The sequence below is a fragment of the Rhinatrema bivittatum genome, chromosome 2 (genome assembly GCF_901001135.1).
Source record: "Rhinatrema bivittatum chromosome 2, aRhiBiv1.1, whole genome shotgun sequence".
Lineage (NCBI taxonomy): Eukaryota > Metazoa > Chordata > Amphibia > Gymnophiona > Rhinatrematidae > Rhinatrema > Rhinatrema bivittatum.
The window spans coordinates 31,725,177-31,752,650 of NC_042616.1; the positions used below are offsets into that span (position 1 = coordinate 31,725,177).

At 43.6% G+C, this 27,474-nt stretch overlaps 1 protein-coding gene and 1 long non-coding RNA gene across 2 annotated transcripts in view; both read left to right on the plus strand.

The window, feature by feature from the left end:
- LOC115083752 (zinc finger protein 84-like) overlaps window positions 1-8,258 on the plus strand; it is a 33,212-nt gene extending 24,954 nt beyond the window's left edge. Inside the window, exon 5 of the mRNA XM_029587751.1 lies at window positions 3,365-8,258. Within this exon, the coding sequence (XP_029443611.1) occupies window positions 3,365-5,838 (2,474 nt within the window). The 3' untranslated portion in view covers window positions 5,839-8,258. The remainder of the gene's footprint in view (window positions 1-3,364) is intronic.
- A 17,068-nt stretch (window positions 8,259-25,326) lies between these two features.
- On the plus strand, window positions 25,327-25,831 carry LOC115083773. The gene is made up of 3 exons (XR_003854400.1): window positions 25,327-25,450; window positions 25,599-25,667; window positions 25,767-25,831. It is a non-coding gene; the product is annotated as an uncharacterized LOC115083773 (long non-coding RNA).
- The last annotated feature ends 1,643 nt before the right edge of the window (window positions 25,832-27,474 follow it).

Below are 27,474 nucleotides of genomic sequence, written 5' to 3' on the forward strand. Positions count from 1 at the left end.
TATACTACCAACAAATGCATGAATATAGAAATTCCATCCTTCAGATTAAACGTAATTACTATGCTAAAAAAATACATGGTATGCAATATAACCCTAAGGCCCTATTCACCATGGTTGCGGACCTCACTTCTCCTACCCTCAAACAACTACCTGCTAATCCCTCTAAAAATCGTTGCAATGAATTAGCCCAATTTTTCAAAAACAAGGTCTCTTCCATCACTGCACAATTTTCACAGAATAACAGCAATATCTGTCTGCCCACCATCAACTCTCCAGTCTCCCTCTCATCTTTTGACTCTTCATCCTCTCTTGAAGTACAAAACATCCTTAAAAAATTAAAACCATCATCTCATCCCTCCGAAACCATCCCCACAAAACTCCTGCTAGCTATCCCCGAGGTGATTGCCAAACCCCTCTCAAATATCCTTAACTGTTCCCTAGAGCATGGCACAGTCCCTAAAGTTCTTAAACAAGCAGTAGTAAAACCCCTACTCAAAAAACCCAATCTTGACCCAGACACCTTATCCAATTACAGACCTGTCTCTAACCTACCCCTCCTAGCTAAAGTTATTGAAAAAGTTGTCAACTCCCGTCTCTCCGATCACCTGGAACAAAACAACATTCTCCCATCTACACAACACGGTTTCAGAAAGCACTTAAGTACTGAAACCCTGCTGCTCTCCCTACACGATACCCTCATTAAAGGAACCGACTCAGGTACCTCTTATCTTATTGCCATGCTTGACATCTCGGCGGCATTCGACACAGTCAATCACGATGTCCTCCTCAACATACTCAGGAGTATCGGGATCACTGGCAATGCCCTATCCTGGATACGATCATATCTCCAGGATCGCCTTTTCACTGTATTAGTAGATAACAATGAATCTGACCCCATTAATCTTCCCCAAGGTGTTCCCCAAGGTTCCTCCCTCTCCTCTACCCTATTTAATATTTACATGCTTCCCCTCACTACCCTCCTCACTAACCTCCACATCAAGCATTTCATTTATGCCGACGATGTGCAACTCATCTTCCCATTCTCTGACTCTCTCCATACTGCTCTGCTTAACTGGGAAGCCTGTCTTTCCTCTATCAACAAATTACTAAATGACATGCAACTAGCTCTAAATCCCAGCAAGACTGAACTCTTAATCATATCTAATAGGCCACCGCTCCCAGACATCCCACCTGCATACTCATCCACATCTTTCCCATCACACGTTCGCAACCTTGGTGTCCTTATTGATAACCATCTTACTTTCAAACCCTTCATCAAATCTATCATCAAGGAATGCTATTTCAAGCTCCAAACCATAAAAAAACTCAGACCACTGCTACACTTTTCTGATTTCCGCACTGTACTCCAGTCTATCATTTTATCTAAGGTAGACTATTGTAATGCACTCTTTCTAGGCATTCCCGCCACCTATACCAAACCCTTACAACTACTACAAAACGCTGCCGCTAGGATACTATCAAATTCAAAAAAAAGAGATCACATCACCCCCACACTTATCGAACTTCATTGGCTCCCTATACACTCCCGAATTCTCTATAAAGCCCTTTCCATCATCCACAAAAGTCTGTTGAACTCTAACCTCAATTGGATTAACCCCCCACTCCTCCCCCGTACCTCGAATAGACCCACACGTACAGCCCTCCAAGGAACCCTACGTGCCCAACCCATCAAATCTTTCAAATTATCATCTACCATAAGCAGAGCTTTCTCTCTCGCTGGCCCCTCCATATGGAACTCCCTGCCTCCCGATATACGCCTGGAAACATACACACCCACTTTCAAGAAAAAACTGAAAACATGGCTCTTCCAGCAAGCTTACCACACATCACCTGCCATTACATAAACCCCCACTGTTTAACTAAAAATTGAGTAACTAAGAATTTGCTACATGACTAGGAATCTATTTCTCGGAATATGTCTCATGCCCATCGATTTTGTACTTTGACTCGGCTACTTATGTAATTAGCTTTTGTAAATAGTTGTGATTTTACTGATTTTGCTGTATCTATTTATTGATATCACGGACGCTCGCGGCATAGTCAGCTCTATACCCTATCCCACTTTTAACCACCTTGTTCTCAGTTACATGTAAGGGCCCTGCCCAAAAGTTAACCTGTTTTTTCAATGTTATATGTAAGGGTTCTGCCCATTTGTTCCTTTTTAACTGTAAACCGATGCGATGTGTAAACGGTCATCGGTATAAAAGAAACTTTAAATAAATAAATAAATAAATAAATATCAGTTATAGCACAAGTTCAGAAGGATGAAAAGCAGACACAGGAAGAGTTCAGAGCACTTCTCTTTGCAGTCTACATTATAAAGAGTGAATGAGGGAAAGGATGTGATAAGAAGGGGGAGAGAGTAAATAAGGAGAACATAGCAGTCCTGCCTCCTTCCGTTCCCTCCACCCACTGCCAGGAAGACAAAAAGAAGACAGTGCATCTTATTTCCAGCGCCCCCTTCCTATCTAAGGAGAATGGACAGTGTATGCCAGTCTGCCCCATCCTCCAGGGGAGGCTTGTACCTTACTGGCCAAGGAAGAGGAGAGTTGCTGGACAGGATAATTTTCCGAGTAGGAAGTATTAGTAACCATTGGTAAGGGGGCTCAAGGATCACCAATGATTTTCAGGTGAAACATTGGGGGGCGGTAAGACCACTGGTGATGGGGAATGAGGATCACTGGGGGCTTGAGTGTGGAGGACCAGGAACAGAGGATAGAGAAAGAGATCCACATTTTCTGGACCCGCCTTTCCTTAGTGATTCTCCAACCCCAGCCCCCATAGGTGTTCAGTGGTGAGTGAAGAACTGCTGGAGGTTGAGCCTGGTCTGTGGTGGTAATCTAGTTCCCCACCTATGGCAGCAAGTGTGACATCTGTGGGTGAGAAGTGATGATATTGCTGCAAGCAGGAGGGGCATGAGGAGCCCACCCACTCAGATGGAGCTCTGAGGGACTCCTTTCCTCTGGCTCTTCACTGACTGTCTGTCCAGGCATGGACATTAATGTAGTCCTTGGTTAGAGTTGCCAACTGGCTCTTTTGTTGCAGGATAGGTTGATCCAGTCCTGGTTTTAGCTCACTGCATGCAGGGACTTGTAGTTCCAGTGCCCCTCTTGATTTCCCTTTAGGAAAATAGGATCTCAAGTCCATGCAAGCAGTGGGGTAGAACTGGGAACAGATCAGTCTGTCTTGAAAATCTGGAGCTAGTTGGCAACCCTTCCCTTGGGCCTACAAGTTTTCCTATGCCTGCCCTAATGTGGTGTGTTTATGCTGAGAAAATCCTTCCCATTATCACCATGAGTCTCCCTCACATCAAGTAATGTCTGTCCTTTATTTTCTTATCCAGATATCGATGAGTCCATGAGAAGACACAAGGGGAGCCATCCTAAGGAATCCATTAAACAGCTGGAAGTACCTAAAACTGTCTCCGAGAAAGAGAGAGGGGATACCTGCCCATGTTGTGACTGGGGTAAAAACTGCTGGAATCAGTGCAAGCCAGAGGAAAGGCTGAGAAATCCAGCAGGAGACTCCACTGAGAACGTGACTCCCTGTGAGCAAAGTGCCAGTGATATCCCCCGCACTATAGAGTGTGAGAGAGACCAGACCCTTGGAGAACAGTATATATGTAATGAATGTGGAAACTGCTGCATGGATCTGAGATCTCTGAAATTACACCAGAGAATGCATGGAGAAGAGGGAACACAGGCAGGCACCGTATCCGGGCTAAACTTAAGTGCGAAGCAGCATCTCTCAATTCACTATAAAATCCACACTAACCAAGACAGAGCTTTCCCCTGTCCTGAATGTGGAAAGCGGTTCCTTCAGAATCAAGATCTAGCAGTGCATAAGAAAATTCACATAGGAGAGAGACCCTTTTCATGTGCTGAATGTGGAAAACACTTTAGCAATAAATCCTATCTTTCCAAGCACAAAAGAATCCATACTGGAAAGAGACCTTTTTCATGTACTGAATGTGGGAAAAGATTTCTTCAAAAAAGAGACCTGGTAATACATCAGAGATCTCACACGGGAGAGCGACCTTTTCCATGCAATGAATGTGGGAAAAGATTCCTTCAGAAGAGACATCTAGTGATGCATCAGAGATCTCACACAGGAGAGAGACCCTTTCTATGCAATGAATGTGGGAAAAGGTTCCTGCAGAAGAGACACCTGGTGATACATCAGAGATTCCACACAGGAGACAGACCCTTTCCATGCAATGAATGCGGGAAAAGGTTCCTGCAGAAGGGAGACCTCGTCATGCATCAGAGAACCCACACTGGAGAGAAACCCTATCCATGCAACGAATGTGGGAAAAACTTCAGTCTGAAGGTACATCTTGTGCAGCACCTCAGAATGCATACAGGAGAGAGACCATTTTCCTGTACGGAATGTGGAAAAAGCTTTCGATATATAGCCAGTCTTAAAATACATCAGAAAATTCATACAGGAGAGAGACCCTTTGTCTGTGCTGAATGTGGTAAAGGGTTTATTAACAAAAGAGACTTAGTCATACATCAGAGGACTCACACGGGAGAGAGGCCCTTTCCTTGTATGGAGTGTGGGAGAAGCTTCTGTATGAAGGTAGGTCTTGTAGAACACCTGAGGACACATGTTGGAGAGAAACCATTTTCCTGTGCTGAATGTGGGAAAAGCTATAGTCACAGAGCCAGTCTTCTAGCCCACAAGAAAAGTCATTCAGGAGAGAGACCCTTTCCATGTCTTGATTGTGGGAAACGTTTTGTTAACAAGAGAGACCTATTAATGCATCAGAGAACCCATACAGGAGAGAGGCCATTTCTGTGTATTCAGTGTGGGAAGAGCTTCATTCAGAAGAGAGACCTGGTGATGCATCAGCGAACCCACACAGGAGAGAGACCATTTGCATGCACGTACTGTGGGAAAAGTTTTACTCATAAGGGGAATCTCCTCATACATGAGAGAATCCATACTGGAGACAGACCCTTTGCATGCAATGAATGTGGAAAAAAATTCAGTCAGAATAGGGTTCTTCTACAACATCTGCAGCTGCACACTGGAGAAAGACCCTTTTCTTGCACAGAGTGTGGAAAAAGCTTTGCCAATAAAAGAATATTTACAAAACACCAGAAAACTCATGTGAGGGAGAGACCCTTTCCATGTACCGAATGTCAGAGGAGTTTCATTCAGAAGGGGGAGCTGGTAATACATCAGAGGACCCACACCGGAGAGAGGCCCTTTTCATGTACTGAATGTGGGAAAAGCTTTACCAAGAAGGGAAATCTGGTGATCCACCAGAGGATCCACAAAGGAGAGAAACCCTTTTTATGCAATGAATGTGGGAAAAGCTTTGGTGAGAAGGGAGGCCTTATGCAACACCAAAGAATTCACACAGGAGAGAGGCCCTTTACATGCAATCAATGTGGGAAAAGCTTTGGTCATAAGGGGGTTCTTACAGAACACCAGAGAATACACACGGGAGAGAGACCTTTTTCATGCCCTGACTGTGGAAAAAGCTTTAGTTATAAAACAAGTTTTGTATTGCATCAGAAAACTCATACAGGGGAAAAACCATTTTCATGTACTGAATGTGGGAAAACTTTTGCTGTCAAAAGTAAATTGGTAATACATCAGAGAACCCACACAGGAGCGAGACCCTTTCCATGCAATGAATGTTGGAAAAGCTTCAGTCAGAAGAGAAGTCTTACAGAACATCTGAGAATCCACACTGGCGAGAAACCCTTTTCATGCAGTGATTGTGGAAAAGCCTACAGTCATAAAAGAAGTTTTATAGTCCATAAGAAATCTCACACAGGAGAAGCGCAAGTTCAGATTCTGTAGCACAGAACTGGAAACTAACACATTTCATCATTAGGTGTGATTTCCTGATGTTAGAAGGCCTGTATATAAAAAGGCATAATAAGGTGGCAAGGGTCATCCACTGGAGACCCTTAAACCCTATAACATCACTGTACCAGAGAGGATTAGGGAAAATGCTTAGTGAAAAGGTCCTAAGTTTGTATCCGAGGCAATGGAGAGTGAAGTAACTTACACAGTAACAGAGCAGTGACGGCAGATAAAGACCAAATGGTCCATCGAACCTGCCCAGCAGTTTGCTTATGGCAGTAATTTCCTCTCTGTGTAGGTTATCCCCATGCGTTCTGTTATTAACCGCAGTTCTGTGCAGGTTACCCCCATGCATTCCATTAACGGTAGAAACTTCCACTCCTACGCAGGTTACCCCATGCAAAAATGTTATACCCAAGGTTATTTGTAGTATCCATGGGATTCATTTCTTTATTTAAGAAATGTATATACCGCCTACCAGTTAAAACTATAGAATCTGTTTAATAATATCAGACATAATCAAGTTAAAACAAATAAAATAAAAATCAAATAGACAAAAATAAAACAATTACTCAAAAAAACCTGTTTCTACCCCAAACAGTGCTGTCCTCCAGTTCCCTCTCCTTTTGGAAACAGGAAACTTTTAACCTGTTTCCAGAACCTTAAAATGTTTAATCTGCCCTGGTTTTGTGTAGGAAGTGCATTCCAAATCCTTGGTGTCACTTGCAAAACAGCCCTAGATGTCAACTGCTTCAATCTCCACTTAACCGGCTTAACAGGTGCCAGAAAGCATCCTTGAGAAGCTCTTGTACTGCACCTATGTTGATACCATTTAAGTTTTCCCCACAAATACAATGGTCCATTATCCTGCATTGCCTGAATTTCAGAGTTAACAATTTGAACTTGTCAATCTAAAAGAGGCAGCCAGTGCACTTTTATGAGCAATGGAGTAGCTCTCTCGAATTTGGAATTACCTACGTAGTGCCAACTGTTCAGCTGGATTCTGGACCCCCTGAAACCCTCCCAGATAATCCCAAATGCGGCACAATGCAATAGTCAAGACGTGAGATGGCCAATACAAAGACCACCAATTTCTAAGCTTTACCATCCAAATCTGGATGTAATTAGCAAACTATTTGTAATTGTAGGTGTGCTCATTTAACAACTGCACTAACATAGGATTCAAAAGAACAGCTAGAATCCATAACAACTTGTAAACGCTTGCTCTTATTGGAAACCAATATTCTGCTTCCCTCAAGCATCAGTTCCAAATTAATTCCAATATATCCTAGTTCAGTCTTAAACGTATTGGGCCAGGTTTTAAAACTTACGCGCGGGCGTAGATTTGTGCGCGCATGTTATAAAATTTGGGATCGGCGCACATAAGGGGGTGCACACTTGTGCACCTTGCGCGCACCAAGCCCTAGGGGAGCCCCGATGGCTTTCCCTGTTCCCTCCGAGGCCACTCCGAAATCGGAGAGGCCTCAGAGGGAACTTTCTTTCTGCCCCCCCCTCACATTTGTTTGTGAAGTTGTGCCTGCCTCCGGGCAGGCGTAGGTTGTTCACGCCGGCGACGGCCGGGCTGCGATCCTGGGCACAGCAGCAAATGGCCGCAGTGCCTGGAGTCTCCGGCCCCACCCCCCGCCCCCTTTTTCAAGACCCAGGACATACGCGTGTCACCGAGCCTATGCAAAATAGGCTCAGCGCGCACAGGAGCGGGTTTTCGGGGTTACGCGCATAATATACGCGCGTAACCCTTTGAAAATCCGCCCCACTAAGTATAAGTTGATGCTTCTGAAACCAAACAGATAGTTTGTTCAAACATGAGTTCAGCAATATTACTGCCTCAACAAATATCTGCTCCAATAGGAATCAAAAGCTGCATGTCATCTGCATAAATATGCCCAGTGACACCCAAATTTTTCAATATTTTCACAAATGGTTGCATACAGGTGTTAAACAATAACGGCGAAAGATTAGAACCTTGGTGGATACCTGTCCTAACAATAGAGGCCGAAAAATCATTCCCCACTTGTACTAAAAAAAAGACCAAACTTGCAAAAAGGAGGGAATCCAAGAACACATTTTATCTTCCAAATCCATCTACCACTATCTTGACGGTAAAAGATGGTGCGTTACTAGGTCAAATGCACAAGACATTTCCAACAAAACTAAAAGAAACAAAAACCAAATACCAGACTGACCCTTATCTAACCTCCGTAGAACATCATCCACAAATGCCACTGTGGTGATTAGCTTTGTAAAGGTATAAAAGTCATGCTTGATCCTTGTTCTTATGAGAACTGTGACAAGACCGACTTTGTCATGCTTCGCTGATATGCGCACATCAATAAAGGTAATTTCTTACTGCAGCAAACTTGAGTGTGACTGTAATTCCATCTAAGAAAAGAGAAGGACCAGGGACCTAGTTACAATTGGAGATTTCCACAACACCATAACAGATTCCGCTTTATGACCAGGACGAAAGCCCAAGTGACTCTGCAAATCGCCCAGCTGATTCTAAGAAGTTTGACTCCTTACCAGCCATGACCTTTTCTATAGTTTTTGCCAAAAACAGATTTGATAGAGGCCTATAGCTGTTACACTTATCAGGATCTAGAGTTGGCTTCTTTAATCTCGGCCTAATCTTAGATCTCTAAAACCACTCGCCCATCATTGCCGTAACTAGCCACAGGAGTGCAAGGATCAAGAGGACTGCCAGTGGATCGCAGTGAGGACACTGCCCCTGGATCGCAGGATAATACTTTTAGACCCACACTATTTAACACACAAGAACTATTAAACTCACTAACTTGCTCCATCATCTCAGGCACTTAACTATCCCCTACCACGACATTATCCCCCAACACCTCACAGTAATCACTAGAAAGCTCCAACAAGCAGAGACTGTCTTCTCAAAAAAAAGAGCCAAACATAGCCCAATCGGGCATTAAAATGCCATCCACTGATCTCCCTAATAATCCTTTCCCTATCCTAAATATCTCTTTATTAACTGCTCTACTAGAATTATAAAAATCCGTATTTTTTCTGCAGGGTAGTGTTTGAACCCTGGTTTTCAGCCCAATGTTCCAACCATAAAGCTACTCCTATCAAACCTGCACAATACAGAGCAACCTGCTACAGGAAGGGCAATGGGATGAGGAAGGCATCGTCATCTGTTTCCCACACCACAGTCATCCTCAGACCAGTTCTTGAAACGCAGAAGCAAAGCGCATTGCGAAACTCTTACCACAGCCAAAGCCCACTATCTAAGGGGCCGATGCAGAAAAACTTGCGCTGAAAGCGGGCGCTGTGTGTTCAGTACCCGCTTTCATAACGCGCCCCCAGGCACTGCTCCTGGGGCGCGATGCAATATTTAAATTAGGGCTCACGCTGTCGAGGCGCTAGGGGCGATTGTGAGCCCCTAGCGCCTCCTTGACAGCGCGAGCCAGAGAGAGAGGTCCGCTGTGGGCGGCTGTCCGCCAGTTAAGAAAATGGACGCTGAATTTATCAGCGTCCCGTTTTCCTAATCAGCGCCTATGCAGGGGTTAGGAAAATGGATGCTGATAAATTCAGCGTTCATTCTCCGAACCTGACTATGGGCACCGGAAGGAGTTAATAAATCAATATTAAAGCGTCGGGCACTTAATATTAATTTATTCACGTCAGTGAAAGGACCAATCTCCTTTCAGAAGGCTGTCCTGAAAGGTGATTGGTCCTTTCACTGACATGTGACAGTGAAGGGACCAATGGACAATAAGTGAAGGAGTGAATAAGTTAATATTAAGTGCCTGACACTTTAATATTGATTTATACACTCCTTTTGGTGCCAGCAGTCAGGTTTGGAGAATGGACGCTGAATTTATCAGCGTCCATTTTCCTAACCCCTGCCAGTGCTTTTTATTAAACTTTTTTTTTTTTAATTTTTTTAAAGAGTTGTTCTTCCTACTTAACATCCCAACAATATTATGTAGGAGGCAGTACAGAAATCAGTTTTTTCAGCTTTTCTGTACTAGTTTTAGTAGCGCTCAGCAATTAACATCTACTCCAGGCAGGTGTTAATTTCTGATCAGTAAAATGTGCATCCTAGACGCACTTTTTTTTTTTTGCATAGGCAGTGAATAGCTAATGGCCTCATTCACATGCATTTGCATGTGATGAGTGCTATTAGTTTCACACCAAGGGGAGCGCCTATACAACCCACGTCCAGCTGCAGGTTATACAGCGCGCTAGGCTAAGTGCACTGTATTGCATTGGTCCCTAAGGTCAGTGCCTTTACTCTGTACGGCTTCACATATGCCATCAAGGAATTGGCTGAAGTAACATGTCATTGCCTGATCTCTCTGTTTCACTTGCACCAGTTGAAGGTGGCCTGCCAGCAGAGATAAGATGGAGTGAGTCAGCAAGCAGGCAGGCAAGCTGTGAGTGATGACAGCTAGAGGATAAATGTTGGAGAAAGAGAGGGTGAATGACAGAGGGAGGCAAGAGAGGGGATGAATGTTGAGAAGAGTGGCTGTTAGACACAGATGGAAGTGAAAAGAGCCATGAATTCTGAGGTGGAGGGGAAGGCAAGCATAGGGGTGAATAACGGCGTGGTAAGTGGGGAGGAGTAAATTCAGAAGAGGTGAAAGGCAAGTGCTAGAAGATGGTGAGAAGAGGGCTGAATGCAGGGGATAAGAGCAAGAGGAGTGGGTGAAAACAGAGGAGGTGAGGAGACTAAACAAGGGTGAATGTAGGGGAAAGGGTGAGAGGAGGTAAATGTTAACAGGAGGAGGAGAGTTGGGGGTAATTGCTAGGAGGGGTGAATGCTGCTAAAGGAGGTGAGAGAAGAGGAGTGAATGCTTGGGGTGGAAAGAGTTAGAAGGGGAGCAAATGCTGGGGTGATTGTAAATTACTGGGGAAGATGAGTCAGAGGGGAAACATGATAGAACAAAGAGCGAGCAGCAGGAGAAGAGAGAGGGAAAGGAAGTAGGAATTCACTGAAGGAAACAAAGTGAACCGAAATGGAAAATGTAAAAACTGAGACAAGAAAAAACTTGAGGCTGCTGGAAGAAATATGCAGATGATCCTTCCTGTCCTCTGCTGCTGGAAATAGAACAGTGGGGGGGGTTGGAAGTTGCAGCTTAGAGGGCTCACAGTGTCCTCTGGTATCTTCTGCTGGGAGAAGTATGCAGATGAGACTTCAGCTCTTTTGCTGTTGAAAAGCGTGCAGGAGCCATGGAAGATGAAACCTAGATGTCTCGCATTGTCCTCTGCTGGGGCTATTAGGAGAAGTATGGAAATGAGCCTTCCAGTTCTCTGCTGCTGGCGAGCAGGGGCTGTGGAAGATTATGAAGCCTAGCCCCTGGAGTCCTCTGCTGGGAGAAGTGTGCAGATGAAGCTTCCAGACCTCTGCTACTGACAGTCATCATATCCTCCTAAGCACTATATATAGTATGTATATATATACATACTGTAGTATTACATTGAGATTGTTGTATTTTATGCTGATTTGTCCTATTTATTGATGATGTAAACCTCTTGGGTTCAGTCATGCTCTAAGAGGTCTAATCAGGAGAAACCTAGCCAATAGAGATGTGAATCATGTGATCGATCGTCTTAACGATCGATTTCGGCTGGGAGGGGGAGGGAATCGGATCGTCGCAGTTTGGGTTTTTTAAATATCGTGTAAATCGAAAACCGGCACACTAAAACATCCCTAAAACCCACCCTGACCCTTTAAAATAAATCCCCCACCCTCCAGAACCCCCCCAAAATGCCTTAAATTACCTGGGGTCCAGTGGGGGGGGGGGGGGAGGGGAAGGGGGAGGGCGGGAAAACCGGCACACTAAAACAACCCTAAAACCCACCCCGACCCTTTAAAATAAATCCCCCACCCTCCCGAACCCCCCCAAAATGCCTTAAATTACCTGGGGTCCAGAGGAAGGGTCCCGGTGTGATCTTTTACTCTCGGACCTCCGTGCGTTGTAGAAATGGCGCCGGCGCTACCTTTGACCTGTCATATGACAGGGCAAAGGTAGCGCCGGCGCCATTTTGTTTTTTTGTCCCCCGACGGCAGGAGCGTAGGAGATCGCTCCCGGACCCCGCTGGACCCCCAGGGACTTTTGGCCAGCTTGGGGGGGCCTCCTGACCCCCACAAGACTTGCCAAAAGTCCAGCGGGGGTCCGGAACGACCTCCTGCAGTCGAATCGTGTTGCCGTACGGCCGGCGCCATTTTGCGCAAAATGGCGCCGGCCGTACGGCAACACGATTCGACTGCAGGAGGTCGTTCCGGACCCCCGCTGTACTTTTGGCAAATCTTGTGGGGGTCAGGAGGCCCCCCCAAGCTGGCCAAAAGTCCCTGGGGGTCCAGCAGGGGTCCGGGAGCGATCTCCTACGCTCCTGCCGTCGGGGGACAAAAAAACAAAATGCCGCCGGCGCTACCTTTGCCCTGTCATATGACAGGTCAAAGGTAGCGCCGGCGCCATTTCTACAACGCACGGAGGTCCGAGAGTAAAAGATCACAGCGGGACCCTTCCTCTGGACCCCAGGTAATTTAAGGCATTTGGGGGGGGTTCGGGAGGGTGGGGGATTTATTTTAAAGGGTCGGGGTGGGTTTTAGGGTTGTTTTAGTGTGCCGGTTTTCCCGCCCTCCCCCTTCCCCCAATTTACGATTTTTTGACGATAAATCGGGGGAATTGTTATTGTATCGCGGCTCTAACGATTTTTGACGATTTAAAATATATCGGACGATATTTTAAATCGTCAAAAAACGGTTCACATCCCTACTAGCCAATATCTGGCTCTGTCAGCTCTTCTAGCTAGAAATATTCTTGGAGTTTCCTGTAATATTCATAACATCAGAGAGGCACTTGCAGAGCCACAGATGTGTACGTGAAAGGAAGACCATTCTTCATAGATTGGCAGCCCTTCCCTGAGGTGAGGAAGGAGCAGCAGCAGCAGTAAGCAACTATTCCCACCACTATTTATTATTCCTAATACACAGATGCAGCACTGTACAGATACGTGAGACATTCCTCCTGTTTTGGCCTCCATTCTGGTGCATGCAATATGCTCAGCCTTTACTGAGAAAGAGGCAGCTAGGCTGCGGAGGGGAGGCAGCTTTGTTTTTTTAAGACATAGAAAATCATGGTCATCCCTGGGGTGGGAAAGGGAGAGAACCATGGCAAATGTCATCACAGTTGCCGCCCCTCACCCCCACCCGTAGTCGCATTATTAAGGCATGCCCCTCTTCTGCTCCCCCCATCTTATATCCTCTGCGGTCATGCTGCATATAAGCAAGTTCCTTATTAACAACGGGTGAAGTTTGAAGCGCCTAGTTGGAAAATCGACGTACAAAGAATCAGCAAAGCAGGAGATCAATTTCTCTTCACTAAATACAGTCACTACAGACAGTCCATGTTACCATCGGAAGAAAATTTGTGATCCCAGCATGTTTGAAAGGCAGTAGGAAAAGTTGCAGTGGAGAGCGACAGATGGAAGAGATGACTGCAGTAGAGACAGAGCTGAGGAACAAGTTGTGAGTTTGAAGGATAGAAGATGGGCAGGTTCCTCCACTGTGACTTCAGAAAGAGAGGAGAGTGGTGGTGGCGGCCAGAGGAAGGGGAGAGGGAGGTAGAGATAACCTGGTTGAGAACTCAAGACTAATTTTGTAAACCTTGTCATGGAAGTAGTCAGCCTTATTCTGGGCAGAGTTAAAGTGGGGAGTGGGTTGGTGTGAGGCAAAGGCAGTTTGAGGAGGGAATTTGAATATGGGAAAGAGTCTGTGAGAGTTGGAGGGAAAAGAATTTGTCGGATGTAGTAGCTTTGCTTGGGAAGTGTATTAGCAGATTGGAAGGAGGCCAGCATGAATTTGAAATGTATGCAGTCTACATAGGCATGGGATTTTAACCACAGATGTTCTGCAGAGTGGACACGGTCATAGGAAGCAAATTCTAGGGGTGAGCCAAGGCTGGGGTTTGGTGCGGTTTACAGGACAAGTAAGGGGAGAGCAAGAGTGTTTAAAGCAGAGGAGAGTACAGTGTTGTAAGAAGAAACTGCTTCATCAACTGACTCATGACAATGTAGTGGAGGAAAGGAAAGATGAAACTGTAGTGGAGAGGATACAAGGGTCAATAGCCTGGAGATTCCTGAAGGTGTTCGTGGTGACTGGACAGGTCTGTGAGGGAGGGTGGTTTAATGTGAAAGTTATCAGGTGATGTCTGAGATCAGAAGAATTGAGGCAGAGATGTCCGATAGCAGCTGGAGACAAGGAATAGGTCAAGGCAGTGGCCATGCTTGTGTAGGGGCAGTAGAACAGAGGTGGAGATCAAATGTGGAGGTTAAGGAAAGGAGTTTTGAGGCATAAGAGTCAGAGGGGTCATCAACACTGGGCTTAAAGTCACCAAGAAGAAGGAAAGCCAGGAATCAAAAGTTGGCAAGAAAGGAGAAGGAGGAGGATTTATCAGGGGGGGGGGGGGGGGGGTCAATAAATGACAGCTAACTGGAGAGACAGTGGGGTGAATAGGCAGATGAAGTGGGCCTCAAAGTAAGAAAAAGAATGGAACTGAAGTGGAAGAAGTCATCGAAACCTACAGGAGGGGGAGAGCAGCAGTCCAACAGCACCACCGTGACCTACTGTGTGAGGTGTATGGGAGAAAAGATAACCTTCAAGGCAGCGAGCAGCAACTGAAGAAGAGTCCTCAGGGGAATGCCAGGTCTCAATCAAGGCAAGGAGATGAAGAGTATGAGAGAGAAAGAGGTCATGAATTAGGCAGGTTTCTTGGAGTACAAGAAAGGAAGAGAAAATGGAGGGAGAAGCGGAATAGTGAAACAGTTTGAGATGCACGGATGGGGTGAAAGTTGCCTTGAAGAGCCAGGATTGGGATCAATATCCCTGGCTGAGAGGAGGAGGAGCAAAAAAATGCGTGGAAGAGAGGTAGAGGTGAGACGACAGCAACAAGGATGAGATACTGCCAGGGAGCATGGAGATGGCTGGATGAGAGGGAGAAAACCTTGAAGCTGAAGAGCAGCGGACAATGCAGCTGACAGCATGGCAGGTGAGATAAAGAATGTAGGGGATGGGGGGAGGTGGACTTGGTGTTAGCAGTGGTTGTGGCAGGGAATATGATTGGGGAGGATTAGTAAGAGAAAAGGTAAGGGAGCCACTAGGAAATAAAAGAAGGCCTGCAACCTCCCCAGTACCTGGCCAGCTGCTTGAGGACTGCAGGGTGGGAAAAGCTCAGGCCCGAGGTGGGTTGTGGTGACTTCTAGAACCGACCACCAAGGCAGTTGGGAGAAGTATGCAGATCCCTTATCCTGTATTTGCGAGGGTTTGCCTATTCTTTGCATATATGATGGAGGTGAGATATTCTGCTAGCATGTATTTTATGTGTAAGGATCTGTACCAGTCCAGCTGGTTCTGTTTTCCAATTTCTTCCTCAATAGGAATAGATTGGTATTCTAGGGCACTGGTTCTCAACCTTTTTTCCTGTCAGGACATCCCTGAGCGCTGATGCTCACACGCCTGACACACTGGGTTAAAATGTAAACACGTACTCTGCATCCACAGGAACCCAGCAACCTCTGACAATCGGAGCAGAACAGAACTAGGATACTTCCCCCTACAACTCACCATATGAAAAGAGATTCTGATTCTGGTGTCATCTCAGTAACGGCAACACAGACTCCCTCTACTAAAAACATTCAGCACAGGTGTCCTAAAGCTGCCGTACCTTTGCGACACTAACTCTGAGAATTCCCCCAGGAATAGCCCTAGCTCTGAAAAGGCAGCAGTGCACCACCAATGTGTGCAGCAGCTGAGAACACCACTGCCAATGCCTGCAGGCTACTGAAATACCTCACAGACCCGAACACAATTTTCAAACGTGGAGACAAAAGACTGGAATGGAAACCCCCAAACAGTAAAGCTGATGGTAACTACGTATGCAAATTGTCTTGCATGTTTGTTGTTTCTAGATCGGTTTATTTATTTATTTTTTTATAATTAAAGGTTTTTATTGGAGACAAAAACTGGAATGTACATCAAAAATGAATATTTATTTATTTATTTATTTATTAACTTTTATTTACCGACATTCATGCAGCACATCATGCCGGTTTACAAAGAACTCAGGTGGGCGATACAATAAAACAATAAAACAATGTACAAAGAATAAAATAAAAGTAAAACCATAACAATGTAACCTTAGAACCAAATACTATTTCTTACAAAAGGACACATTAACCGATCATGATCAAAAAGGGATAAATTAAGCAGTAGGGGGGGATATTGTTTCTTCTAGGGTATCCATGGGTGGTGCGGGGGGAAGCGAGGGAAACAAAGGAAGGGGTGGAAAAAGTTCGAACATGGGGGGCTGGGGAGAAATTAAATTTGGTTTGTGTCGGGATAGGCCTGTCGGAATAGCCATGTTTTGACTCCTTTCTTGAAAATTTGCAGGGATGTCTCTTGGCGTAGGAGGGTGGGGAGGGAGTTCTATGTTTGTGTAACATGCGTTTGTGTAACAAAATAAACAATATACAAAATAACCGTCTCCACATCATTTTGTTATTAACCCCTCCCCTCCCTTTCCGGCTTAGCTAACCCTTACATGTATCTAACACCAATAACCAATACTGATTCAGTGGAAAGTGCAAAGGAGCCTTCAACCCAATGCTAGTGTATCCCTCCATTCTAAATACTTTTGCCAAACATTCAAAAAGGACCCAAATTTCCCACGTTTATGAGCAGTGATTTTACATAATGCAAAAATCTTGTCCACTCTTGCCTGAATTATGGCCAGAGTAGGCCCCATAGGAGCCTTCCAATGGTACGCTATTTCACATCGGACTGCTGTCACCACAAACCTAATAAACTGTTACCTGTGTGTATCCCCCAGCAGGTCGTTTTTTTTTGTTTTAATGTCAATTACTTATACTTTTCATCTCTGTTGCCTATTATGTATATGAGTTTTGTAGATCAGCGAACTATGCAGTTTAGAAATAAATAAATAAATGAATGAATGAAAAGCCCCCCCTGCGTGCACTGCAAAACTGGAGAACTAGAAACAGTAATGCTTTTCCTCCTATACTAAGCAAAGTACCAAGATAGAAGAAAGGCACCTTCCCCAAATGGACATCCAGTCCACTCCTCCGTGCCCCTATCACCCCTCACTTCTCTCAATGACTCTCTTTCAATCATCCCCTCACACTCACATCCCTGCCCACATCCTCTTGCCTGGGGTCCCTCTCCCCTGCTTGAATCTCCCTGCCCCCTTCCTCCCCTCTCCCCACCCCCTTCCTGCTCAGCAGCCCCTACCTTCCTTCCTTCTTCCACCTCTCCCTGCCCAGCATCCCCAACCTCCTTTCCCCCCACAGGGTGAAGAGATCGTTAGCAGTATCACACATCCAGGCCAGGCAGGGGAAGATAAAGTTGATACCCCATCGGGCGCCCAGAGGAGCAGGAATAGGCAATATCTCCCTCTGAGCTGGATGGAGGAGGAAACAGCCTCCCAACTGGGCCAGAAAGAGAAGAAAATGAGAGTAGCCTCCTGTCAAACCTGATGAAAGACGAAGTCAACCGATCCCCAGCCAAGCTGATGAGGAGAGAGCAGCTTCCTGCTGGCCCTGCGACACGCTCCTCGGGACCTCGTGGCACACCTGTCGAGTACCACTGTCCTCAGGCATGTTGCAGTATTTGCATCGCCATCTTTTCATGTGCCGGGTTGTACATTGTTTGTGTTCCGGGTGTTAGTGCTGGATTGGTAGGGCAGGGTTGCTACATGGGTGCTCAGTATGTTTTTTTCCAGCATTTTGTGTTGCTGCACCAAGAGCCTGGTAGTGGAGGGGTTTGGGTCACCGTTATTGAGCTGACACCAGAATTTGAATATTCTTTTTTGTATGGTGAATAGTAAGAGAAGCTTCCTAATTCTGCTCTGCACCATTAGGGGTGTTCCTCTGGACAGAGTGTCTGTTTTCAGAAGTGGAGGTGTAGGATTTCTACTGGGGTTTTGTCCCATTCTGTATAGTTTGGGGTTAATTGAACAAAAGAAAGGGAGCCAGCTCGTATCCAATTTATTTTCTACTAAATAACTAACTGCAAGCACTGCATTAGTTATCCTGGATTAAACAATCTGTTAAAAAACAAACTTTATTAAATTTATTTTATGGAAGAAATCCCAAAGAATAATTGTTTATGTAAGCGACAAAGACCTCAGAACTGGCAAAAAAAACCAGGTCTGTTGACCAAGAATTTTGTAACCAGTAGATTCAAGCACAGGTCTATATGTGTCTCTCTTTTTTTCTTTTTTATAAAAACACTTCTAACTCTTCTGAGTTGAATAATTTTATGATTCCCAAAACCTTTGGTATTAATTAGATCCAATTGCGATGAACTGTATCAAAGTTGCAAATTCTTCTAAAAGTGAATATGCTAATTGTCTCGACAATCCTAAAATCTTTTAGTGCTGACTGTTTTCAGCGGCTCTGTTTTCTTGCCACTGATTATCGCACTATTGTTTGCTGTTTTACCCACAATAACTTATGTCCATTGGAAGCCCATAAATTACATATCTTCTCTTTTCTCCAGGACAAGATTATTGTAGAAATTCTTTGTCCAAGCAATTAGCATATTCACTTTTAGAAGATTTTGCATGTTCGTCGCAATTGGATCTAATTAATACCAAAGGTTTTGGGAATCATAAAATTACTCAACTTAGAAGAGTTAGAAGTGTTTTTATAAAAAAGAAAAAAAGAGAGACACATATAGACCCAATTTCCATAAGTGGCTTCGGTCAATGTACTCCAGGCCTACGGCGTGCATTAAGGTTAATGGGTCCTACTCTTCACAGTTTGCTTTGGGGAGGGGCACCAGACAGGGGTGCCCACTGTCCCCACGCCTGTTTGCCTTATTTATGGAGCCACTAGCCGCTTTAGTTCGTCAGAATGGGGCTATACAGGGCATTGATAGTGGGGGAGAGCAATCTAAAATAACACTATTCGCTGATGATTTACTATTTACTGTTGCTCACCCCCAAAGTACCTTACCGGTTTTGGTGCATGAGCTGGATAAGTTTAGCTCAATCTCAGGTTTTAAGGTAAATATGTCTAAAACGGAAATTTTGAATGTCACATTATCGGATGAGCAGATTTCTGTAATTAAAGATAAATTCCCTTTTAAGTGGGCTCAGAAGGGGATAAAATATCTGGGAATTAAGATGACTGCGAATTGGAAAAAGCTATTCAGCCTAAATTATATACTACTGATGGAGCAAATGGTTAAAGACCTTGATATATGGTATCCATATAAGTTTTCCTGGCTAGGGCGAATAGCAGTGATTAACATGAATGTGCTGCCAAGGTGGTTGTATCTCTTCCAAACGCTGCCGATAGCGGTCCCCTCTAAATTTTTGCGAAACCTGCAGACCAAGGTCTTTCATTTTATTTGGCGCAGAAGGCCTCCGCGAATAGCGAGGCAGGTATTATATAGGCCTCGCACAGAAGGGGGGCTAGCGGTTCCTAATTTTATTAAATACTATCAAGCGGCCCAGTTAAGGGTCATACCTGAATGGTCTGCCGGGCACTCACTGAAGCCTTGGGCTACAATTGAACAATCTTTGAGCGGTGGAATACCCTTATATAGTTGTATATGGGGGCTCCCAGGGAGGGGGAAGGATAAGGAGGTAGAGAGTCCTTTTACTCAGGTAACACTGAAAATTTGGCGGCAATGCAGGCGGCTGCTATCGGAGGCAGAACTGGTTACGCCCCTTCTACCTATTGGGTTATACAAACAAAAATGTGAGATTTCTGATGGCGGGCTGGGATATTCTCGGTGGTGTAAGTGGGGGATCTGGAGCTATGGACAATTATTCCAGGATTCTCGTGTTTCTTCATTTGAGGCATTGCAACACCGCTATGGACTCCCGACGGGGGAATACTATCCTTATCTACAAATACGACACTGCCTCCAGGACCCGTATAATATGGAAAATGTGCGCAGGCAGAGGTCGGCCTTTGAAAGTTTATGCTCTTCAGCAGAAGAGCTGAGGGGCACAATTTCTAACATATATGTGTGGTTGTCTCAGCCGGGCCAGCCTTTACATCGCTTTCAGCAAGCTTGGGAAAAGGACTTAAACTTACAATGGTCTGCGGACAGATGGAGTCGGTGTTTCCTGCAAGTGTCCCGATGCTCTATTTCTGCCAACATCATGGAAACCAACTATAAAATAATGTTGAGGTGGTACCTTACCCCTACCAGATTACATACCATATATCCTACGCAAGACGAGCGGTGTTGGAGGACCTGTCAACAGGAGGGGACATTCCTGCATATTTGGTGGAGTTGCACCAAGATAGTACCATTCTGGAGGTGGATCCGACAGCTGATTCTGCAAATGGTCCTTGTTCTGGTGCCCTTCGAACCAGCTGTCTTCTTGTTGTCAGATTATCCTGGCACGTGGACAAAGAAGGTGCGTACGCTAATACATCACGTGTTTAGTGCGGCCCGACAGGAGCTAGCGGCACATTGGCGACAGGATAGAACGCCAGGGATGGAGACTGTTATACAGAGACTGTGGCTGATGCACTTCTGGTACTATCTGAGGGCTCAGCAGCATGACATAGTGGCCAAACATGTTCTCATCTGGGAACCCTTTCTACGCTGGTATAGAGGGCCATAAGATGAGGTCTAACCTCATGAGCCTCGCAGGATTGCCAGACTCGTTAGCAACACAGCAGATACCCTAGAGGGGGAGGACTGTTCGGCTGGCATAACTTCCGGCATTTTGGAGAGTGACGAACATTTGAGTATTACCCATGGAGCACTCATACATCGGGGACGGGGACGGCGGGGGACGGGGAATTGAATAGGCAAGGCAATGATTGTAAATGTTTTATTGAACATTTTCATGTACATGTATTTCAGGATGTTATGGCAATGTTCTTGGTTTGGTTGCCAATAAAAAAAAAAAAAAAAAAAAGAATTTTTAAGGAGCCATTCTTGTATATGCTCAGGATAGTGAGTTTATAATGAGATGGAATGCGATACTTAATAAGTGTTCCTACGATCTGATGCTCCTAACTATAGAAACAGTTAATAATAATTCCTTAGAGATAAAATCTGTAATTGAGGGTCAGATTTCTGAGCTTCAAACTAATACAACAAGAATATGCAGAAATACTGGCTAGAATTGAAAGCTTCCAATATTAAAAGGTTTCAGAGAGATGAACGAGACTATATCCCTGGATGGATAAGAATAGGGCTCAGAAGAAAGTACGCCTGTTTGATAGCTCCTCAAGTGATTCCTCGGATGAGGATAGCATGGAAAATCATCAAGGAGGGCAGCAGCAGAATTACCAACTTTCAGTGACATAGAGCTTCAGGTGGAAGGTTCTTTAAGGAATACATCGAATAATGTACGAAAAAACTATGGGGGAGAACAGTACAATCCACAGAGGTTACAGCCTCCATGACCAGTTTGCGACAAAAGAATAACGAGGTCACAGGGAATGTATCGCACGTAGTGTTCAATTTGTCTTCCCGATGCCTTACTCAAGATGAGAAGAGTTTACTAGAAAAGGGTTTGTCTTTTGTGCCCCCTGTAAAATATGATTCTTTTTCTACTCGGGTGGCTTTAGAGAAGTTTTTTCATCTGTTAAAAATAAAGAAATATTTTGCGGAATCGGCTATGGCAGTTAGGGAGGTGAAGCTCCACCGTAGGTCAAGATGGATACCTCCAGGACCTCCGGATCCGGTAATCACGACTTTTGAACAATTGGTAGTGAAAGCAATAGATAGAATAGAAGAACAACCGACAATTTGTTTTGATAATCTATCTTTGAAAGAATGCCAAGTTTGTGAAAGATTGCGGCAGGATTCTGAAATAATTATCCACCCTGCGGATAAGGGAGGGGGGAATTGTGGCTATGAATATTGAGGAATATTATGCTGAGGTTCGACGTCAGTTAGTAGATAGGAATTTTTATAAACTTCTGGAAGATGACCCTACATGGGAATTAAGGATTCAGATACAAGAATTGTTACAGGAAAGGAAACGATCATTACTGGTTCAGAATACAATTTTTTGGTAGAACCTTATCCTCAAGTCCCCATCTTCTATATTTTGCCCAAAATACACAAGACATTAATAAACCCACCTGGAAGACCAATTGTGCCTGGTACTAGGTCTATACTGGAGCCATTGTCTCAATACATAGATTAGTTTTTGAGACCTAGGGTACCTTTGGCTAAGTCTTATATTCGAGACTCCACAAGTAGTATAATGGGTACACGATCAATCAAACTGATTGACAGGTGAGATAAGGATGACAGCAGCCAATCAGCGTTCACTTCCGGTCTAAGCCCCGCCCTCACCCCGCCCACTCCCCATAGAAGTGAATGGGGGCGTAGCCACACCCCCTCCCGCCTCATCCCACCCTCAACCACGCCCCAGGCCACACCCCTTCTGCCCCAGGCCCCGCCCCAGACCCCGCCCCAGACTCCATCAATGCTCCTCCCCTCCCAATAGAAGTGAATGGGGAGCCCCTCCCACCCCCCATGATGTCATGGATGGCTCCGCCCACACCCCAACCCCAAGCCACACCCCCTGTGATGTAGCGGGTATGACATCACTGGAAGTCCACCCCACACCGCCCCCCAAAAACACCCCCCCTAAAACGTCATCAGAAAGGGTCCTGTCGCTTTTTTAATGATGTCAGAATTAATGGACTCTGGCTGTTTTTGATGATTTCACCGGAAGTACAATACAAAAGTCCCGAAATATGCGCTCCTAGAACATCCTGATGCCTTTTAATGATGTCGGAGCCGGAAGTATGCTTTTAGGAGGCAGGAAAACTGTGGCTCATTCTGTTGACAAGGATTTGGTTTTTTTAAAACAAGTGATTGAAGCTACCAGTGGTGAATTGCATGAACTGCAGGATCAAACTTTGCAAAAGACAGGTTTGTTTTTTTTGCAAAGACTAGGGACCGGAGTAGTTTATGGGTACGCTGTCACTCAAACCCCCAAGCCAAACCCCCCAGTGATGTCACCAGAAGCCCAAGCCCACCCCTCCAAGCCCTTGCTGTAGATAGGCATGCCCCAATAAAAGTTACCAGAGAGCAGGCAGGAAGATGTGACTCATTCTGTACACAGAGACAGGGAGAATCTCTCCCCCCACACCCCCCCTTCCCTCCGCCCCTCTCTGCCTCAATCCTCCCTGCCAGCCTAAAATCTGTGCAGAGGATAATTGAAAGCAGTGGGGGGGTATAGGTTTGCAAATGGTAAACCACAAGGCTTTAGTTTTGTTTTAAAAAAAAACAGACTTCTGTATTCTCCCCCACAACCCTTCCCTCCTCCCCTCTCTGTTAGACACGCCCAAACTTGCAAGACCGGATATAGAAGTAAGCATGTGATAGTGATCACGTGAGAACAATCTTCAAGCAGAGTTGTTGTAATTGTTCCTGAAAATGGCCGTATATGAAACACCTAAGCGTCTCGAAATGAAAATCGTTCAACAGCCAAAACTAAAGAGGAGCCATAAACGAAAGCGGAGGGCAGAAGGAGGAGGAGGAAGCACTGACCCAGATTTTGATGAACTACCGTTGGGACAAAAGCTTTTTGATTCACAGGATCCAAACTTGGTCAATGAAAATGCTTTAGATTCTGAAGATTTAGAGCTGCACAAAGCTGCGCTGGATGCCGAAGCAGATTATTTGTTGGAAAAGCTTGAGTGTAAGGTAAGAAAAAATCTCTTTCCTTCTAATGATGCATTTTAGGGGTGGCGGGTTTGGGAGCTATCTATAATAGAGAGTTTGTTTAGAAGAGGTTTTAATTTAATGTTTACATTATGTTTTATAGGAAAATGAAGGATCTTTACAAACAGAAGAATATGGAGACACACCAGGTATCAAAATGAACTGTATTTGCTGCTTCTGTCCAAGTATAAAAGAACCAGATACATGTGATCCAAAAAAAAAAACCAATCCTGAAGATGTGCACGATTTCAGCTGGTGGAGCTATATAGGATTCCCAAAACCACCGCCGGTGCATGGAGTTTTTCGAAAAACAACATTTAGATCAATCGTAAGGGTGGCTGTCTATAGTATTCTTACAAAATGTCTGTCTGGCATACGGTATGAAAATTGCGAAGGCTGTGTTCTCGACGATCCGAGTCAGGACGATCATAGTTGCGTTTATTGGACAGCCTCTGACACACAGGAACAATTAAGGACCGCTTGTAACAGGTTGTGCCTAGAGCGTGTTTTGAATCTTATAGTATTAGCATCATATAAACGAGGTGTATTAAGCCTAAACAATGACGATATGAATCTGATCATATATCTTATACACAGTGTGAAAACTGCTGAAAATCCTGTTCAAAAACTAAACAGTTTGCTTAAACCTACAGATGAGATTTTAATGATAAAATATATAAATGCCATCATCTATGGGAGAAAACACCAGTCCTTTTTTAAAAATGTATAATAAAGCAGTTTGTTTGCTAGTAATGTTTTTTCTTATCTGTATTTCAGAAGTATGTATTGACAATGAAATACTTTGTAATATTTTAACAAATTTTGCCATGTGTATAAATTAGTTAATAAAAACAACTAATAAATATATCAGAATTAACAAAATGTGTCAATTGTGCTTTAAGGTGATATGGAAGTTTTTAGGGGGGGGGATATCTTATGGTTTTATTAAGTCTCTTTGATATCAATGCACAGGCTGCAAAATGTTTGATACAGCAACTATTTCATTAACTAAGGAATGTATATTGCTATGAGCTATGTGTGTGTGTGTGTGGGTGGGGGTGGGGAAGTTGTCTGGATCCAAGATCTGTAAATGGTTAATCTAATCAGAATGACAAGACATTCAAGAGAGGCCAATTTTTTTTTTGTAAAGTGCCCCAAGACCTAAGAGGGCGCTGGTAACACACTACCTTTCATGAACAAAAGGGGGGGTGTATATTGTAAGGAGGTAGGTGCGGATAGCTGTCTGGGACACATGATCTAATCAGGGAGAAACAATGATCAGCAAACATTAAATCACAAAAAAAAGGTTCAACATACTGTAGTTTTGTGAATGGGCTTCAGATCTAAAAGAGATATTGATAATAAAGCCCTGTAAATGATAACCCAAGCAAGAGAACTATCTTATTCTATAAGATGTCCATCACATGACAGAGAGGCCAGGTAGCTTTTTTTTTTGTTTTTTTTGTTTCAATACACAGGTTTTGAGGTTTGTTGGTGGTTACGCCCCACCTAATGCTGGTGATAAAAGGGTATAGCCGGTGACCAGAAAAGATTCAGCAGTCTGGAGTTTGAAACAGAAAATGGATTCTTCAAACAAAGAAAGGCAGAAGTCTGTGTTTATTAATAAAATGTCACTTACTAAAAGAAGACAACAAAGAAAATTAAAAGGTGAGTTAATAGTTTTAATGTATATTTTTAGATATGATTTTTTAAAAAACTGTAGTAAAAACAGTGTTTGTCTGTTTTATCATTAGAACAGGAAAATATTGCAAAATCCGACACAGATTTGAACATAGAACAAGAACAGCCTAGATGCAGTAATGCCTTAGAGAAAAAAAATAAACCAACAAGGCATTTCTGACAGCAATACAAATAATGGTGAGAAATAGGTTTTCCTTAATGTCTATGACCCCCCAAATGTCTCTCTTTTTTCCCTTCATAACAGTCAATGAAGCAGAGATCTATTTACAAAGACATCAAAAGTGTGTGTGACCCTGTGTTTTTTATTTTATTTTGTAATTTTTAGAATGTGAAAATGATGCAAACAAAACTATTTCCAAAAGAAAGCGAAAAGAGTCTGAAGATGCAGTTGAAGGTAAGAAGTATTTTTTTTATATCTGTATGGGTAAAACAACAATTAGTTCACAGCTGTGTAAAAGAAAAGGTATTACCATGGTTTTTTTTTACATAACAGACCATGAGCAGCATATGCCAAAGAAATCTGACAAAAGACCATACAAAAAACCGACAGATAAACAAAAGAGTAAGAATCTATACTGTTATAGTTTAAGAAAAATTCTTCTTAAAATATTGCAAAAAAAAAGTATGAGACCACCCATGTTAATTATTATTTTTAATTTTAGACCGTGAAAAGACTGCAAAAAAGCCTATTTCCGAAAGAAAAGATGAGAGAGACAGCAACAGACCTGTGCACAGGGAGGAAGTAGAGAAAGAATGTGAAAGCATGTTCTTAGATAATTGTACCGATGACAATGTTTCAGGGGGGTTGGTAAATAATTGTATACCAGAGACCTCTGAAAATGCAGCTGTAGAAAATGAACCGGTTAATTTTGTGCAATTTGTGAGAAGGTGGAACCGTGATTTAGAAAAATTTAATGGCGTGCTTTATTCAGAGGAATTTCGTTTTATTAATTTAGATAGAATAGATTCTTTCATAGATGCGCAAAATGTTGTGAGACAAGGCATACAGCATGTTCTAAATGAAATAAGCCATAACGTGTCCCCCCATGATTATATACAGATTCATTTACATTCTACAGGTTTTCATAATTCTTTGTATTCGGGAAAGTTAAACCCTCAGGATTTGAACGCTGATGATTTCTTAGATCAAGTTAGTAAACTCCTGCAGAGTTATAGAGAGATACAGTTTGGTGAGACATTCCGCATAGTCATTCTTGTTATAAGGAACAGAGGGGGCGGGTCACGAAGGGTTTTAAGGTCTATTCTGTACAGTCAAATCATACATAAAAAGAGAAGGCATTTAATAGACTTGAATAACACAGATAATAACCTATGTTTTGCAGGGAGCGTTACAGCGCTCATGTCACCAACAAAGCTCACAGATGCAGAGCTATTAGTGCTAAAAAACTGCACACAGAGCTAGGTTGGTCAGAACATAAAAAGGTCATGCTAGATTATGTCTCAACATTTGAACAACATTTAGGTATAAACATAAGAGTTGTGCTTTATACAACAGAATTGGGGTGTTTTAAGACAAAGGACAGACCTGAATTCCAGAAAACTGTATTTATATTGCTACATGATGACCATTTTTATGGAATCTTAGATGTAAAAAAGCTCTATGGGGAGCGAAACTTCTGTCATTTTTGCCAGAAACCATATAGTCACGATCATAATTGTACATTATGGTGTCATCTCTGTTTAACAGCAATGTGTGTAGACAATGTTGGTTTACAACAGAGATGTCCGAAATGCAGGCTGTATTGTCGTTCTCAAGAGTGTTTAGAAAGGCATACGGTTCTGGCTTTAAAAAAAGAAGTTGAGTGTTTGCTTAAAATACTGTGTGAAAAATGTGAATCGTATGTTGATAAAAAACATAAATGCCGGGTCAGACAATGTAAGCTTTGTTCTGAACCCTTGATCGCTGGCGACAAGCATTTGTGTTTTATGCCCCCTATTGATCATGCACAAATATCTGAAAAATATATATTTTATGATTGTGAATGTGTTCAGGAAACAGGCTTTCATGTTCCAAATTATATATATGCAACAGATTTAAACAACACAAGAAACTGGGAGTTCAAAGGTCTTGAGAGTATTTCTAAGTTTGTTAAGATTTTTTGTGACAAAAAGTTCAAAGGATACACCTTCATAGCGCATAATTCTAAAGGCTATCATGGTTATTTTGTAGTTAGAGAGCT